The sequence below is a fragment of the Chlamydotis macqueenii genome, chromosome 2, assembly GCF_036417535.1.
Source record: "Chlamydotis macqueenii isolate bChlMac1 chromosome 2, bChlMac1.mat, whole genome shotgun sequence".
Taxonomy (NCBI): Eukaryota; Metazoa; Chordata; class Aves; order Otidiformes; family Otididae; genus Chlamydotis; species Chlamydotis macqueenii.
Genome location: NC_141557.1, coordinates 9,317,183 through 9,334,535, shown reverse-complemented (window position 1 = coordinate 9,334,535; position 17,353 = coordinate 9,317,183). Strand labels below are relative to the sequence as shown.

Below are 17,353 nucleotides of genomic sequence, written 5' to 3'. Positions count from 1 at the left end.
TCCCATTTTAGTCTTTATCCAGCTTGCCTTGTTAGCATATGTGTGCATATTTTATGGAGTTTTTTGGGCCTGTAACACACTTGACATGCAAAATATATCGTAGAGCAGAAGAGAGGGTTTGGGATTTTTTTTTTTTTTTGTAAGGCAATTTAAATAGATTTAAGCCAATTTTGTGGGCTCTATTCTTAGACTGAGTATCTTGGTTTGCTTCAGTCGTTGAGTTTACATATCAGCAGACCTGATCTATAGCTGTACTTTTATTGATTGCCTTCACATGTATTCTGTTGCCACTGAGAATGTTTAACCAGGAATCTGGAGAAGACAATAAATGTAATATGTGTAAATATTAAATACCTAAGACTTCTGCACTAGAACTAAAGCAGTAAAACTTACTGATGGTTTTAATTATTTTTACTACAATAGATTACATTTTAGAATTTTTTGAGAAGCTTTTCAGGAGATTTGGTATTTGCCTTTCTGGAGAGAACTGGTTTTACAACTCAGCACACATTGTACAAAGTATACTGGAATAGATATTTTTTATTTTTTATTCAGTTTGATGCCCTTCAGTATTTCTTTGAGCAAGCTCATGAACTCAAAGTTAGCTTTGAGATTAAAGTATCTCATGATAATCTTAGGTTTGGAGCTAAGACATGAGACATTTGAGAAAAGAGATCATTTATTTTGCCTAGCCAACAGCAATAATGGGATGTTTTCTGAGATTTCTACAGCAGCGAAGCAGAAGCAAACTTTAAACAAGATTATGTATGTAACAACTGCTTGTTGTATTAGGGAATTATCAACCTGACTGTTTCTTTAAAGACTGCAGTATTTGCTTTTTCTTATTGCTTATTTTTGACAGTTGGCTAAAGAAACAGTATCTAATGTGCTTAATTACTTTTTTGTGTCTGTTTTATTTCAGAAAAGTAAACAAGTGCTACAGGGGTCGCTCTTGTCCAGTAGTTGTTCATTGCAGGCAAGTACCATTTCTAAAATAGCTTTAGAGAGATTTGTATGTGTAAGACTTTAATATAGATATAAACAATATGGGCAAATTAAAACTTTAGATGAATCACTAAACAGATAGTGAGGTAAGTTGAAGGTATTTAATATAACTGTTTCTTGATGCTAATTAGTACTTAGGATCTGTATTCATAATAAAATTATCCTTTCCTATGATTTGATAGATGTTGTTTCATAACGTAACAATGTATGGCCACCCTTTCCAATATAGGTAGCACTTCAATTTCATAAATCTCCCTGAAAATGATAGTGGTTCCTTGCATTACCTCCCCATTTAGTCTTCTGTATTTTATTAACACTCAGTTATGTTTTATTTCTTTTTTGCTTGCTTTTAGTGATCATGATAAGAAGAGGGCAATGCCAGGGAGTGGAAACCTACCCAGAGATTGAGTAATCTGTTAAACAGATTATCTTTAGGCCCAACAGTCTAATAGATGCACACAAAAGCTATTGGGCAGGTCAACGGAAAACTGTACCGTAATAATGTTTGGTTTTGCCATTGGAGGTTCTGTGTCATAAGGAGAATGATGCACTTTTTTATGGAGGATATTCTTGTAGATAGGAAAGATAGAAAACCAACCCTGCTAAGAAGCAGGTTGTTTGACATGTGGCACTCCACTTAGGGTGGGCGTGAGGAGGGAGGGGACGTGTTTCTCACCTTCCACTGGATACAAGGAGGCCTCTCCAAAGGTGAACTCTGGAGCAGGCTTGTTTGCATTGGCTTTGAGAAGCCTGAGAAAAGAAACATTTGATGCAGAATGAAGAGCCTTCAAGTTTCTTGCTTTTTCCTTACTGTGGTGGAGGGAAATGTCTACCATCCGCTCAGTAGTTTTTTATTTTATTGGGCCTGATTGCTGCCTTGTCTCTTGTTCAGCCTAACTAATAAGATTGTGTCTTTGTTCCCTTCCTACACATAGAAAGAAAAGAATTATTACCATTACCTCCTTTTCTTTAAGCAGTGATCTAGTCACTGAAAGAAAAAAAAAACTCTTGTCTGCAGAGACTTACAAAAATTAAGTTTCATAGCCTTGCCTGTAAACAGAATGTAATAACGTGCTTCACGCTGTTCTATTATTTTTTTCTTTCATTAATTCTTGTACACAAATTGAGCTATCAATAAAAATAATGGCTTACTTAATAAAACTACATACCAGTCTAATTGGTCACACATGCACCTTTGTAAAAATTTTGGGGAGGGAAAGAAAAAAAGCTTTTACTTAAAATCTTAATTATGTTTGCTAACAGCAGCTCTAAAAGAGCATCAGGCTGGCAATTACACGTTGCTCTCCGAAAGGGACACAAGCTGCATTCAGATTAGGGAGCTTCCCCCGCTCAAGGCTTGATCTCACATCTCTAAGGAAGAGCTGATGTTACACAAAAGTTAGAGCTCTTTCTCAAGAATGACATGATAATATTTTTTTCTGGTTGTTGCAACTAAGGAAAAATTAAAGGCAACAGTAAAAAGAGAAAAACAAATCACTTGTGAGGTATAGTGAGGAAAGATTGCAGGCCCTCAGTAATCCAATATTTTGGTTCTCAGACAGGTCTCTATGCATTCCCTCTGACCACCCTGTTTAAATGCAATCTGCAACCGTTCGGGATTGTTCTGGATAATGTTCTGGTCTAGCTTATTCTGTGGTTCCTAACCTCATATACAAGTGACTATAAGCTCATTTTATATTCACTTTTTGAATAGAAATGGTATCCTGGTTTAGAGTTACTGACTTTTCCAGTTTTTTTATAGGGCTTTTATTGCAGAAACACGACTTGGCTTAAAAAATCAAAACAAAGCTCTGTTATCCGTGCAGGTTAATGGTTAATTTTCCATTAACAGCTTGTACTAATTCAGTGCAAGCTTCCTCTCCTCTCTCAGTACCCTATTTTAGCCCCTCATTCTGTCCTCTTCCCCCTGCATGTAACAGTATAACATTGAGGGCAGGTACCTTCATGTTGAGTGTAGATGCACATTGATAGGCTTTATTTTTTCTTTCTCCCTTTCTGTTGGCAGTGATGGTGCAGGAAGAAGTGGAACCTACATTCTAATTGACATGGTTCTCAATAAAATGGCCAAAGGTGAGAATGGAAAGGCTTGTTACTTCCTCGGTACTGAAATATGTGCTTCTGTTGCCATGACAACGCGGGGAGCAATATTCACAGAAAATCTGAGAATAAATTAGAGGCAAATTGTACTCTTTCCTGAAGGTTCTTAAGTTTTACTTTCATAGCCATTTCAAACAACAAACCTGAACACAAATGCTTTGTGAACGAGCAGGTGGGTTTTGTGCTGTTGAGAAGTATTTGAATTTTTAACTTTGTCATTTAAAATAGCTGTTACAGTTTTTAGAAGAAGATATCATGGAGCTGTACAATCCTTATTTAGTGGTTACATGACTTACCTCCTTGGTCACTTCATGACTGTGCCCAGTCCCCTGTCCCCTACCCAGCCACAATGGTCAAATGTGATTACTTTTCTTTTTGTAGCTCCCCATTGCCACCGAGGCACCTGGAAGAGCTGGTACCAGGGAGGGCCCCATGTGCTGCACAAATTTGTCTCTTAGGAGGAAAAAGATTGTAGTGAAAGGACAGAGGACTGAAAATAAATCTGCTAATGCTCTGTTCCCAGCTCTGCCACTGTCTGTTCAATATTGAAAAATTTATTTAACTGTTCTGTTCCTTGGTTTCCTTATCTCTGAGATGAAATTTTATGAAATGGGAAATCATCTGTCAACATAAATATATACTATTGTTTGTTTAAAATGAAGTCTATAGATTCTCTAGAGATTGGAACTGTTCCTTTACTTTTTGTTGATCAGTAAATGGTTCATGGTGAGAAGCACTTGAGACACCCTGAAATACTCTTTGTATGTTAGAACAAAAGTGAATTTTTAACACTGATACTGTCTTCAAAAGGAAGGAGGGTAGTAGGCATGTAAACCTGACTGTTTGTTAAAAAGACGGAATAGTCAACTTTATTTATATATTATACCCTACCCTGTGCCTTTGGCCATGTTTGTATCACAGTTTCATAGAACTGCATTTTAAGAGGAAAAGAAATCTTGTGAGGGTGAGAATAAACAAAAAAAAAAGTGATTTGCTTTTCTTAAGCTGAGTACTTAAGCTACCTTGATCTGGCATTACACACATATGTGCTATTAAAGAAAAATTATTAATTGTAAAAACATATATTAATTTATGTAGAGAAACTATATTTAGTTCTTTGAACTTTGAACTTCTTTAATCATTTTACAGTTGTTGTTTAAAATCTTCTAACAGAGACATACTTTTGTACCTAGTGTAAAAATATACACCATGCTTTGCAGTTATCTATTGCATCCTGCGTATCCAAATCCTGTAGGACGTAGTGGCGTCCTGTCCTTTTAGAAAGAAAAGTTTAGCATTTTTTCCTCTCTTTATTCTGACTGTTAACATGTCTTGTCAAACATGGACTTAATTTTCTGCCCACAAGCATCCTGTGGAACTTGCTACTGAAGTTAAAAGAAGTTGTGTGTTTGCCTTCTCCTTAGCACTGTACTGAAAATAATTTTTTCAGTGGGATGGGATTAGCTTTTCATACTCATTGGAAAATAGGTTTTCACTCTGAAAGAATATGGAGATATTTCCAATGCTTGTTACATTCCACATGACAACCTAGTCTTTAAAAATAGAAGAAATGGTACGTTATAAAATTAATGTAGACCTTTTATTTGTTCAGCTCATTTCAGCCATCAGCAACGAGAAGCCGCAATGAAAACTAGATTTAAAGTATATGCAATTTACTCGCATAAAGAAGTAAATGAGAAGTATTTTCTTGCTTGGGGCTTTCAGCCACTTAAGGGAGGGTTGACTTTGTTGTAAAAGCACTGAAGAATGCCATTTATTGACTCCATTGTACCATGTAATGTCAAATTCCATTTTAAGTGTGGGCTTAGTGCTTCACAATGCCAGACAAGTCATGTGAAACTGGCCAGAGAAAGGCGTCACAGAGCTTTTTGGAGATCGGTCACCCCCATTTTGTTCTTGACCTGCTCCCCTCTGCCCATGGGGGTGTGCGATGCAAAATCCCCTGACCTGGTGCTTTGGCTGGGGTTTAAATGAAAGATCAAAGGGCAGAGCAGGCATCTCAGCCCTGCTGAGGTGGGCCTTTCCCAGGCTGTCACACTGTGCGGCCGCCAAAGGTTTTGTTCGGGCGGGAACCGAGGCCCAGCCTGTGCGGCCGGGGCCCTCTTTGTCTGGCCTGAGAAGCTGGAGGCCCAGGTTGAGGATCCAATGTTCATCAAATGATCAAAGGCCTGAAGCCCTGGACATGAAATCTTTCTTTCCATTTCCTTTTCTTAGAGAATGAATTGCACGAGTGGCAAAGAATGCCCTTTCCAAAGCTTTTATGTGGAGTGCGAGGGCTAACTTCAGAGTCCTTCAGCGCTAAACATAAAAATGTAAGTGCACTTTCAATCTGGGCCCAGCTGCAAGGCCAGCATCTAGTAACATTTCTTTCAAAAAGGCTTTTAAGGATTAAGGCCTTCAGTCTTTCAAAAAAAAAAACCAAAAAAAAAACCCCGGACTTTTAAGAATAAACTTAGAATAATTTGAGTTTCTTGTTCCACTGCCTGGTTTATTAGAAAGTAGACAATAATGCATTTTTAAATCAAAGTAAATAGAGAAGTACTTAGTTTCGGCAGTGGGAAAGTAGAAAGCAATCAATAAATGCCTTGGCTCTTTAGTGGGCTTTTTAATAGGGTAAGTTGAGAAAAGGAGCTCCTTTTTCATGTAATTATTTACTTCCCTGTGTTCTCTTAGACAGTTAACTGTAAATGCCTTTGTCATTTACAATTTCTTCTCCTACTGCTCATTGAATTAGTGCTAATACTTAGTCTATTAAACACATTGTAAATTCATATCTTCCACTGTCTTGCCTGTTGCTGTCCCTCATATTATTTTAGATGCTGAAAACCACCAGTAAGGGACCTGTTCCTAAAGCAGAGGAAAAGAGAAAAAGTTGGGGAGGATTTTCTGCTTGACACTCACCATGTCAGACTGACTGCCCCAAACAATACAAGAAGGCAGGAGTAAATTTTTTTTTAAAAGGCAAAGCACCTATGTTATTGCACTTGTAGAATGGTAGAAGTGCCCCCTATCGAGGGTAGAAGTGCCCCCTTGGTGTACCTGGAGGGGGGATGCTGAGCTGGCAGGAGGGCACGCAAGAGCTCGCATGGAGCTTGCAAGAGCCCTCCCTCGCTCAGCAAACGCCTTCCTGGCCCCCAGAGGCCTTGAGAGCCATGCAGCGCTGGCCTGCGGGACTCCCTCCGGCTCCGCACAGCGTCAGGAAGGATTTCCTCTTGGCTTGGGTTTTTAATGAATTTCACTGTCCTCTGTGCAGTAAATGTAATGACTGCATCTGTGCATTCACTCCGAACAGCCACGTGAAATAATCTTATTAGATACTGGAACAGTCAGAGAACAACAGTGTCTATTCAGTGCTGTCATTCCTGTGTGGTGTCAGCAGAAAGTTTTACATGCAAGTGTATCCTTTTGTTCAGTTGTTCCAGTAACTTAGCGCTGCTATTTATTGTGTAGTTTATTGCTATAATTATTTTTCTTGCTAGATTCATATGCAGAGCAGTTACAAGACCTTGATCCTATACCCCATCACAGTAGTAACAAAAATGAAAGTGTCGAATCTAGCCTTACAGTAACACATTAAAATGCTACTTAACTTGATTTAACTATGATAACTATTTAACTATTGTGCTATTTTTACATGGACATTGCAGTTTTAAGACAGTTACCAAATCACACCTCATTTCCCTGACTGAAAGCTTAGGACAAGCTTTAGTGAGGGAGAAGTTGAAAAGTGATTTATTTCAACTCCATGTGCGCTTGCATGATTTAAATAAATACAAAAAATGATAATGGACTGGTTTTGTAGATAACAATGCTTGCTCGATTTTTGACAGAAACTGTTTTTCTGAGGCTGATTTCTGCTGAGAATTCAATGTTCTTGATGCATTTACAAGTTTTATCCTTTGTTACTAGGGACGATAAACTGATTTAGATTAGTCTACTTGATATCCTTTCTCACCCAAACTCACAGTAACCGAGCTGATCAGCTTTTATTCTTTTTATATGATCTAGAGAAAAGTTGAGAATTTTCTCATTTCTTGTCTTTCCTGCAGGCTTATTGTAGTGACTAAAAGTTTGATATATTGCAGGACATTTTTATTGAGTGTTTCTGGCATGAAAAAGAAAAAAAAAAGAGATTATGAGTCTTCCCAGTTTCATTTTTCTGAACTGAGAGGCTTGGGTAGTGTAGATAATAGTTTGATTTTTAGATATTAATCCAGCCAGCAGCTGCTTGGGGTTTGCTGACCATCCATTTTCTTGTGTTTGAACTGGCCGGAATGAGATGAGTCAAAGGGAAGGCGAATATGAATTTTAAAATACTTTTAAAGTATTGATTTCTGAATTCTAAAACCCAGCAAAAAGATTTGATTTAGCAAAGCCGAACCAATGGTTTATTCTCTCACATTCAAAAGCTTGGATTATAATTGATGAGCACACTCGCTTTGGCCTGGGCTGGCTGCGGAGGTTATCTCCCCAAGTCCTTTCCTTGGCCCCGCTACCCTATTGTCTGAGGGTCTTGTGAGTCAGCTCCTGAGCAGATGCAGTTTATACCGTGACATTTTAAGGCAAAACAAAAGATTCCTTAATTCGCCTTCTGACTCATCGTGATCAAATGATTTTGGCTAATCTGAACCCTTGCTGAGATTTTCCTTATCTGCTGTGTGGATTTAACAATCATAATTAAGTTGTGGGGCTAGCTCCTCTCTGAAAGGATTTTCTGAAAGAAAATACTTGCCCATATTCGTGTTAAAATTGATTCAATCTGCGTATTTTTGAGTCCTTATGCAAAGTCTGAGAAAATACTATTGTTTGGTTGTGCTGATACAAATCTAGAGCAGACTACTTCTGACATGCTCTTGGTGAACAAGGGGGTATTTCTTCAGCCCAGGATCCAGCTTCTCCCATGTAAATAAAACTTCACATACTATGTGTCATACAGTGGTTGAGAGAATATATAGTATAAAAGAGAATATATAGTGTAAAAGAGATACTACTTTTTTTTTTTTAAGTGGTATTTAATGGTAAGAGGGCAAGAAGTGAGATTAGATATAGATGGTATTCTGGAGAAAAAATTATGGCAGAAAAATTTAGGACTTAAAAATGTAACTGTTTTCAGGTTCTAAGTCTGAATCAATCGCATTGCTGGTCTTTGAGATTTGTGTGAGATAGGTTATTATCTCTAGCAAAAGGAAAAAAAATGCAGACCAGTAAAGCCAAAAAATTAGGTTTTGCTTTGTACACTATTGCACAATCCACAAGGCTGCCTCGGTTCTCAGCAGCAATAGTGCTAACTGTGTAAATCTGAAATGTTGCTATTTCAGTCTCTGAAGGAAGCTCTTAATGTCCATGTAAACATCATATGTTATAAGGCTGATTTTTTCAAATGAACTGCATTTATGTATTCTAACTTTTATGCAATGAGTTGCCCTGGAAACACAATTAGGCAAATAGTGCTCATTCTTGCAGCCTTTCCCAGCAGATAATTAATCACAATGAGAGCTGGGCCCCCAGCTACACGCAAAAGTGTACAGGGAATGTATAGGACAGTTTTTTATGGTCCGGCCTGTGATGCTCAGGGAACTCTTGCTCTTTAAAACAAGCTGTTTAAAACAATCACATTTTGACGCATACAACTGTAAAGCTTTTGACACGTTATTGGCACTATAGAGTCAGTGATTAATAGTTCATAAAATGGAGATAAAAAAGTAGCATGTTCTACAAGCTTCTGTTGTGAAATGAAGTAGTGACCACGGGGAAGGTGTTGTTGGCTGATGTTTCCTAGTGTATGTCATACGGCCTGCATTTTTAGATGGTTTCCTTCATGGCATACAGAGATACCAAACAAAAAGCAAACACATTATTTATGTATTTTCTTTGGCTCTTTGGTTTTTTCTATAGTTTAGTGGTCAGGGATTACTCTAAAAAAGCCATATTTCTTGAGTTATTTGCTGTTCTAGAGATTTTATTGGAAAAAAAATATGGGACTAGGAAAGTGTGATGGAAAGCAATCCTAATTATTCAGGGTTTGGGGCAAATGCATTGGGAAGAAAAACTGATCAGACATGGACTGTTCCTTGGGAAAGGGAGCATGAAGGGGGGTCCCCATAGAGCGTTAGAAGACCCTGAAAGGAATGTATTGATGTCTGTAAGCAGCTTGAAATAATGACTAATTTGAAAACAAGAGGTCATTGACTGAAACTAAGGAGGAGACAAGCAGATAAGGAATTTAGGATGCATTTTTTCACACAATGGGTAGGTGAGAATATGCAAAAGTGGAAAAGCTGGTCATAGAAGTACTGTGCTGTCGCTTTGAGAAGCAGCTGGGCAAATGTTTGGAAAACAGAGTGAAGAACTACCCTTTTTGTAGCCGATCTCATGCAGCAGTCCACAGAAGGACTTGAAGAGAAGTGTTTAATTGACCAGATGGTAGGTAGTCTTCTGGCTGTAAAGGGTACAATGTATGTTACCGAACTAAAGGGTAATTATTCCGCAACTTCTATGGCTGGACCAGCCTAGTCACTTTTAAGGATAAACTTCATTAAAGAATTAATCCATAATAGCTGCATCTTTTATTCACGTCACTCCATGTACTGTGAAAGCGTTGCCACCTACGTGGAACATAAAATGAAAGTAACGTAAAATGTAGTTCTTACAATTTAATAGATTCATGTGGATGAGCTATTTCTGTGTCCCCTGAAAAGAAAATTCACACTTTCCAAAGGGGACTCCAGGATTTTTTAGAGTGAACTGAGGTGCATTTAAGAAATGTCATTTTTGCAATCAACATCTTAACTTTGTTCATGTTTGATTCAGCATGTGGAAGTGAACTGCCTGTCAGGTAATTTCACTGGCAATTTCTGAAGAGGTACTAAAAGGAGCAAATTGTGTGGAACTCTATGGGAGCTGATACTGGGGAACACCTATAAGTAGGCAAATTCTTGCTGTCATTATCCTTTGTATGCATGTGTGTGTGCATGTGTAAGTTAAATTTAGATGTGTGTGCTGGTGTTTTCTAGAGTGACCATAGATGATTATGGGCTATGTTACCCCATATGGAGTACAACTCATTAACTTCTATTTCTTGCATGTAGTAATTTAGGCATGTTCATTTTATTTTTAATTTCTGAGTAGGCTGGAGGAAATCTAGATGTAAAAGAGAAACAATTCCTTTATGGTATAGAATGTGATGTGACATATTCTCATGCACAGTGGAAGTGCGAAAGGATTTGGCCTCAAATTAGCATCCATTTGCATTCAGTTACAGGGAGTGGTTTCTGCATGTTTTTTCTGCATTAACAAAGGATATTAGCTTAAAAACCGACATGTCAGTACTGGATTTCTATCCCTGCAAGACTGCTAAAATCAGTGTAAGCTTAGAAGCATTATTTTCCTGTAGCAGTTTTTAAAATATTAGGCTGTTCCTACGATTTCCATCTTCTGTATCACCTTCCTTGGGATTCTGTACTGACAAAGCCATATCATTTACATTTCTACATTTATATCATGCAGTTTTCAAGTATTAATATAAAATGTGTAAACAATAACACATTACGTACTGTATACTCTATGTGACTGCCACAATAATTTTCATTACTTCACTTTTATTACTTTAAGTACTCCCTTCTCTATTTATATGCTTGCTTTGTACATTTGGGGTTTTTTTATTGTGATTTTTTTGGTTGTTTTGTTTTTTTTTTTTTAATAAATTTAGCAAAATTTTAATTCAGGTCATTTTTAGGTGTATAGAAGCACTTAATATTTTGTGTGACATTACAGACAGTTCACAGATTCAGGTTGGGTCCACCCCTAACTACATGCATGCATGTGCACAGATTTTGTTCATCTCAGAGAGAAAACAAAAACTTTTAATGAAAATGCTAGCCTGAATAGATTTCTCTTTTTTGTTATCTTTAAAAGTGTGTTCCTCAGTAGGTTTTTGCTGATGCTTTTCTCTTTCCACAAAAAGTATCAAATAATCCTCCGGGCCAATAGCAGAACTCCAGCAGCTACAGCAGCAGACATCTAGATAACTACAAATGAAAATTGCTTTTATTTTTGTAGTTTCTAGCTTTTGTTCAGCTCTTTTCTAACACTAATATTTACAAGTGTTTTTATTTAATGGGCACTCAGACAATGCAAGTTGGAGCAAGAAAGTACTCTTGTGTCTTTGCAACAGAGCACTGTACAACCAGCAGTTACTCTTACAATGCCTTTTTCACTTCCACAGCCTTCCCTCCACGCTACTGCATCTGATTTATTTTTTCATTGCGGTTCCATGTTGCTTTTCTTTTGCCGTTTCCATCAAGATTGCCAAACTTAGGAAGGAAGGAAGAGGGGAAGGCAACAGACACAAAACACAGATCTCAAACAGCATTAGGTTTGGCAGATTCTAGCATTCAGGAGCCTGAAACCGCAGAGCAGAAACTCAACTCTTTTCAACCCAGGTTCCTTTCAGCTAACTTTAAAGGATCTAGTGTTAAGCATCTCGCCTAACCTAGCTGTCTAGGTCTCCTCAGTCATCAATGAAGAACAATATACACCTCTGGAGGATAATTCTCAGGCAAATGAATTGCCCATCAGAGCTTCGCCTTTTTCTCTTAGCTGCTGGGAGAGGAGATGACTAACTCTGCTTCGAACTTCAAGGATGGCTGGAGTAGATGAGATGAGGCTGGGCCTTTGAGACTTAGCTAGTTAGTAAATATTACCGGTATGTCATTAAAACTAATGGTCAGTGAAGAAGTGGTGTTACACTCCCCCTAGTTATGACCCTTTCTTCTTTAATCAGATTGAGTTGCCCCTCATATGGTGTGATTAAATGTTTTACTGCTACATTAAGTACTCAATGGGGCAAACATTCGCTGGAGCAGCTACACAAGCTGTCCTTTAGAAGTTGTTAGTGGGAAGCTGGAAGCATCTAGGGCTTTAGGAGCATCACAGATCTATAGCATATCTGTGCTATGTCCAGGTAGCGTGGGCATTGGAAACAGCATAGCTGTGACAGTGTAGTAGTCCATGAATGCTGATTTACTCTGCTAACTCCCCAGAGAGCCCACTTCTGTTTCTGTACAGTATCACAGCCAGCAGTATAGATGGGGTCTTTTTGTGTATTAGGCTCCTGGCAGACCTGGATCCAGTTACTGTCTGTCCTTCTTCAGGAGATTGCTGTCCTCTGATCTCCACAGTTCATTGTCTGCCTCCTTGCTAAGGCAAAGCTGAATGCAGAACAGTGCCAGCAAATGTTGTACTAAACCCAAGGAAGCGTATTTGTCAGTCCTCACACAGGGAGGGAAGAAAGGCAGCGTAAAGCTACTGTGCATGAGTTTGCTTTGACCATGAAGCATCACTTTTAGGCATGAGTCATGCAGTTATCACCCAAACACAAAAACCACTTGTATTCTTCCTAAGCACAGACACGCTGTGATGAGAGAGCTGATTGTCCCTGCTGACACTGTATTTTTGCCCTTATTTTCTTTCTCACGTGTATTTTTGCTGTTTCATAACATTACAAGTGATTCTTCCACAGTGCTCCCAACTCCTTGCAAATACTGTGCCATGCCTGACTCTGAGGCTAAAAGGCTGCTGATCAGCAGCATCTTGCAAATATTAATTGGGTCTTTTTCAGCTTCTAGCAACAGCAACAGAAAGAAATGTATTAGGGACTCTTCCTTTGAGATTTTAACGAGCCAGTTTTTAATCTGACCTAACAAGTCCCTTTGCCCTTCAAGGCCTAATTCAAAATCTATAGAATATAATAAATACCAAAAGATGCATTAAGCACATAATATCTGACTAGAATGAAACTTAATACTTACGCTGCAAAAAAGGAAGGCACTTGACAGGTCATTTCGGTATTCCTCTTAATACTCCTTTTTTTTTTTTCTGTTGTGATAAATGCTTATTTCCACACAGATCATCATCATCTCCTTATGCAGAAATGGTAACAGTGCTAATAATCCCACATTTAAAACCAGTCAGCATGACTCCTACATCATATATTCAGCTTTGCAATCCCTTTATGATCAAGGGGAACAGAAAGAGGGCTGAGAAAGGTGCAAAGGGTATTTGGGAAAAAAGAATATCTATCTAGGTCCTCACCCCTCAAGTGTCCAAGTACCTTGTAATCATTTATGGATTTGCCTTCATAACAACTTATTAGGTAGGAAAAAGATGTTTCATTTTATAAATGATGCTGTGAAACAAAGGGTGAATTTAATGATTTAACCAAAGTGGTGCAGGAAGTCAGAGTCTCAGTGTGGAAGAGAATTCAAATTTATCTAAACATAGCAACCTAATGACCGAGCCATCCTTTAGGACTCACAGTAACAAATTTATAGCCATTCTGCAAAGTTATAATCATATCTTTTTGAGGATATATGCTGGTAGATCTGAAAGTTGTTCCCAGCTAGAAAAATCCTTTTTAATTTAATATTTATGAGTGATATGTATTTGTGAAACATCACAAAGAAAACTCTTCAGTTTGAGTTATTTAAAAAGAAACCCCCCACAAATAACTGCTTTGATGAAGTATTTAAGGATCATTTTATTTTTATAAATATACAAAAAATTCAGAGCATCTAGAATCTAAAATATTCCTTTTAATACAGCCCTTTAATATAAAATTCTATCAGTCTTGCAGAATCTGTGCTGCAGTTTTCATTAGTAATGAATAAAATAGAACTTGACTTTGCTTTCAGTGCAAGTATGTTCAAGCCTATTACGTAAAAATAAAATCTCAAAGCTTGCCTTAATTAAGCCAAAATTTTCATACATTTATATAACTAATGCTGATTGTTCTTATAACTGAAAAAAAAAAAAAAAGCAGGCACATTTTCAGGTGCACAAGCTCTATAGTGTGCTGAACCTGAAAAACACTTTTTAATGACATACCTTCATTTTTTCTTCCCAGCTGACATGTTAAAAGATGTTACCCCTCTCGACAAACTTTGTCTGTCATATTCCTGTACCATCACAGTGACAGCAATGCTGCTGCCGTGTGGAAGGGATTATCCTCCACGGAGCGTTTCTCATGTGTCTTGTGCTTATCAAAATGGGTCCCCTGCCATGTTTAGGGGGAGGAGAAGAGAGGGAAGATTTCATTATTAGAGTCGTAAAACTAACATTAGGTAATTCATGATGATTTTAAATATTGTGAGCTGCTGCTGGTCACCTCATGGAGCATATTGCAGCAGAATTTGGCTAGTTTGTTCTTTATGGCAGGAGGAAAAGGGAATTCAACTTTTACCCATGTTTTTATGACATACTGGATACTCCAAGTTACGCGACTATTTAAGGGCAAACACTTTAACCTCTTGAGATCTGCTAATCAGGAGCACCAGCTGTTAAGTGCCAGCATGTATCCTGCATTGGTGCCTGCGGGGAGAGAAAGGGTTGCAAAGGATATGACCCTAAACTTCAGAAACCGCGTCTCTCCTTGGGGGCAAAAGGGAATTCAGCTTGCATCTTCTCATGTTTTCTTTTGGTGTATCCGGTTAATGTTCCTGATGTGGGTTGTTGTGCACTCACTGTGAACGCTTCCAGCCTTTGGGAAGATGATAGTTAATTACTGAAGGTAAAATCTGCCTTGCACGGGTGTGGAAGTGCTTTTGGAGGTATTTACTCAGCGAGCTCACTGAGCTGCTAAGGGCAAGGGGAAGGTTAGTAGTATCTGGCTCACAGTGAATTACTGCAAATGCATGTTCTGTGGAAAAAAAAAGACAGCATTGCACATTGCACAGTCATTTTTCACAATGCTACAGGTACGACATCAGCTCAGTCTCACACTAAGTTACACTTTTACATTCATTTAAAACAAGCAATGAAATCCATTGTGAAAAATGAACCTATCACAAACACAAACAAATTTATTTCCTGCGGAGTAAAATACAGTCAAAAGGTGAAAGGCAGTTCTTTATTCTTTAAATGCTTCCTCTTTTATCCCTCCTCTTTATTTTCTGAAACCAGTAGCACTGTTAAGCAGACAGATATGTATTGGTGGGGAGAAAAGATAGAAAATATTGCCTTTTTGACACATTTTGTGTTCTCTTTTCCAATTGTCAGTGCTCTCCAGCCTAGTATTTTTAACCCTTCTTCTAGATTGTTTGTTGTATGGCAATAAATTGGCATCTCCATCTATTACTGGACTTCATAGTTTATTAGCCTGAGCAAAACACTTCCAATAATGGGATCCTTGGAATCAGAGGGTCAAGTTTTTCCAGCTTGTGCTCTAAACCTCTGCATCAAATTTAGTTTGTATGTGGGCTTTCTGGATAAGCAGTGTTTAAAATACCTTAGTAGTGTGTGGATATTTCACAGCCATCTCAGTAATAGCATGATTTGACCCTAATGTCCTCAGATGCATCGTCCCTCTCTCCCAATGTCATGTAATACAACCTGTATTTTTTGCCACCTGAAATGGCTCAAAAGCACAAATAAACTGTTACTGGCTACTATAAAATGTTATGCCATACTGTTGTACTCCTAGATTAAAGAGAAAGCCTCAGCATAGCAAAGATGTTGAATTTGTGTCAGATTTCAACAAAATAATTCCAAAGAGAGTTGCAAGCTCATGCTGCAGTTAAACACTGAGCTCGTCTCACCTGTGGATGCAGGCTGGGCTCAGTCTTCCCTTTGTGCTTTGAAAATCTCTTCCTTTTTCCTTCTCTGTCACCGAAGAACTTTCTACAGACTGTCACACACATCAGTGGAAGTGAGCTGAATTTATGTAACATAACAGCAATCTAGCATAAGTTTGAATAGAAAAAAAAAAGTCTTCATCACAAAATGAGAATGAGTAGTGGACTAGCAATAGATATTTAAACTCTTTTGTTTTAGGCACAGTAAGGGAATAGAGGCAGAACATGTAGTGGTGGATGCAGGAGAGGAAGAGAGGTTTTCTCATGTAGAGAGAAAACAAGTCATGCTGGCTTTATCCTATGCCATTAATTTCATCCTTTTTCCTGTGAATTTTCTTCAATAATTTTTTCTTCCAGAACAGCTCCCCATCTTTGCAACACTAAGTTTTGTTGATCGGTCTCTCTAGGCACATAGGTAGTTCCCATCACTGTAGTATTAGAGGCATTCAGAAATGGAAAAAGGAGGTAGCAAAGCAATCTCTACCTCTGCTTTGCCTTGCCTCTAACCCTCTGGCCTCTGAGAAGGCACATGCTTCGGGCAAAATCATGCTTTGCTCTCCTTTTCCTTTTAATTACCTATGACTGAGGACATCAGAAGTGGTTGTGGGTGATATGCTGATCACAATCTGTGGGCTGGGGGACACTGATCAGTAAAAACTGCTGTTTCAGGGAGTTCTACTGATAAAACACTTCAAAACAAGCTTCCCACTAAGCACACTGGCCCACTAGGACTATTCTTGTGTGCCAGTGCAAGCATATGCTTTGGTGTTTCACTAAATCAGGTTTTTATAATCAGGTGTTGTTCATATTATTAGGCATGTCATTCTGCTAATGATGATAAAGAAGCAAGCATCAGTTCACTAGTAAATGCCTGCAATCTGCATCACAGAAATGTAGGAATTAGCTCTTTCAAAGGTAGACTCAGAAGCCAAACTGGCCATTAAAAAGTGTTACCAGGTCTTGCCATGAACCTTTTCCCTGCACCAAATATCTTACAGTGTTGGCCTGAGGCTAGAGTGTTTTCAAATAAAGACCATCACTTACTGAAGGGGGGACATATGTTTGCAGCCATGGGGAAGCCCACGTGGCACTCGAGCCTGACAACTCCACTGGGAGCATCCCCGGGTTCATCCTTGCAGCATAACTCTGAGGCTGGCTCCGGCCTATGGTTAACCTCATCCATGGATTTCGATGTCTTAAATTTTTCTCGTATCTTAATTCCTGAAAGAGAGAATTCCTCTTATGTTGAGCTAAGATGCTGCTGGGACATTTTAATTCCTGGTAATCTAATGAGGCCACAAGTAAGGCCACAGCATGTGCAGTACTCACACAACTCTGCTCCCATGGACATCTGTGATGGAACAGGAAACTCCCACCTAATTGCACACGTATGTGTGACTAAACACTGAAATGAGCTACCGTGTTACACCAGTGCTAGGGTCTACAAAGAATGCACCTTCACTGATGCTTTCCAGATGAATTGCCACTGAGACCCCTGTGAATAGTTGGAGAGCTTTAAATGCCTCCAGAAGGAAGTCCCAAATGGACACAGGCCGGGCCAGGAGATTCGTAGGGCCAGG

At 38.6% G+C, this 17,353-nt stretch overlaps 1 protein-coding gene across 1 annotated transcript in view; it reads left to right on the top strand.

Moving 5' to 3' along the window:
- The window catches only part of PTPRN2 (protein tyrosine phosphatase receptor type N2), a 668,183-nt gene that overhangs the window by 639,810 nt on the left and 11,020 nt on the right, over positions 1–17,353 (top strand). The window contains exons 20-21 of the mRNA XM_086741882.1: positions 923–976; positions 3,032–3,096. Of these exons, the coding sequence (XP_086598008.1) occupies positions 923–976; positions 3,032–3,096 (119 nt within the window). The remainder of the gene's footprint in view (positions 1–922; positions 977–3,031; positions 3,097–17,353) is intronic.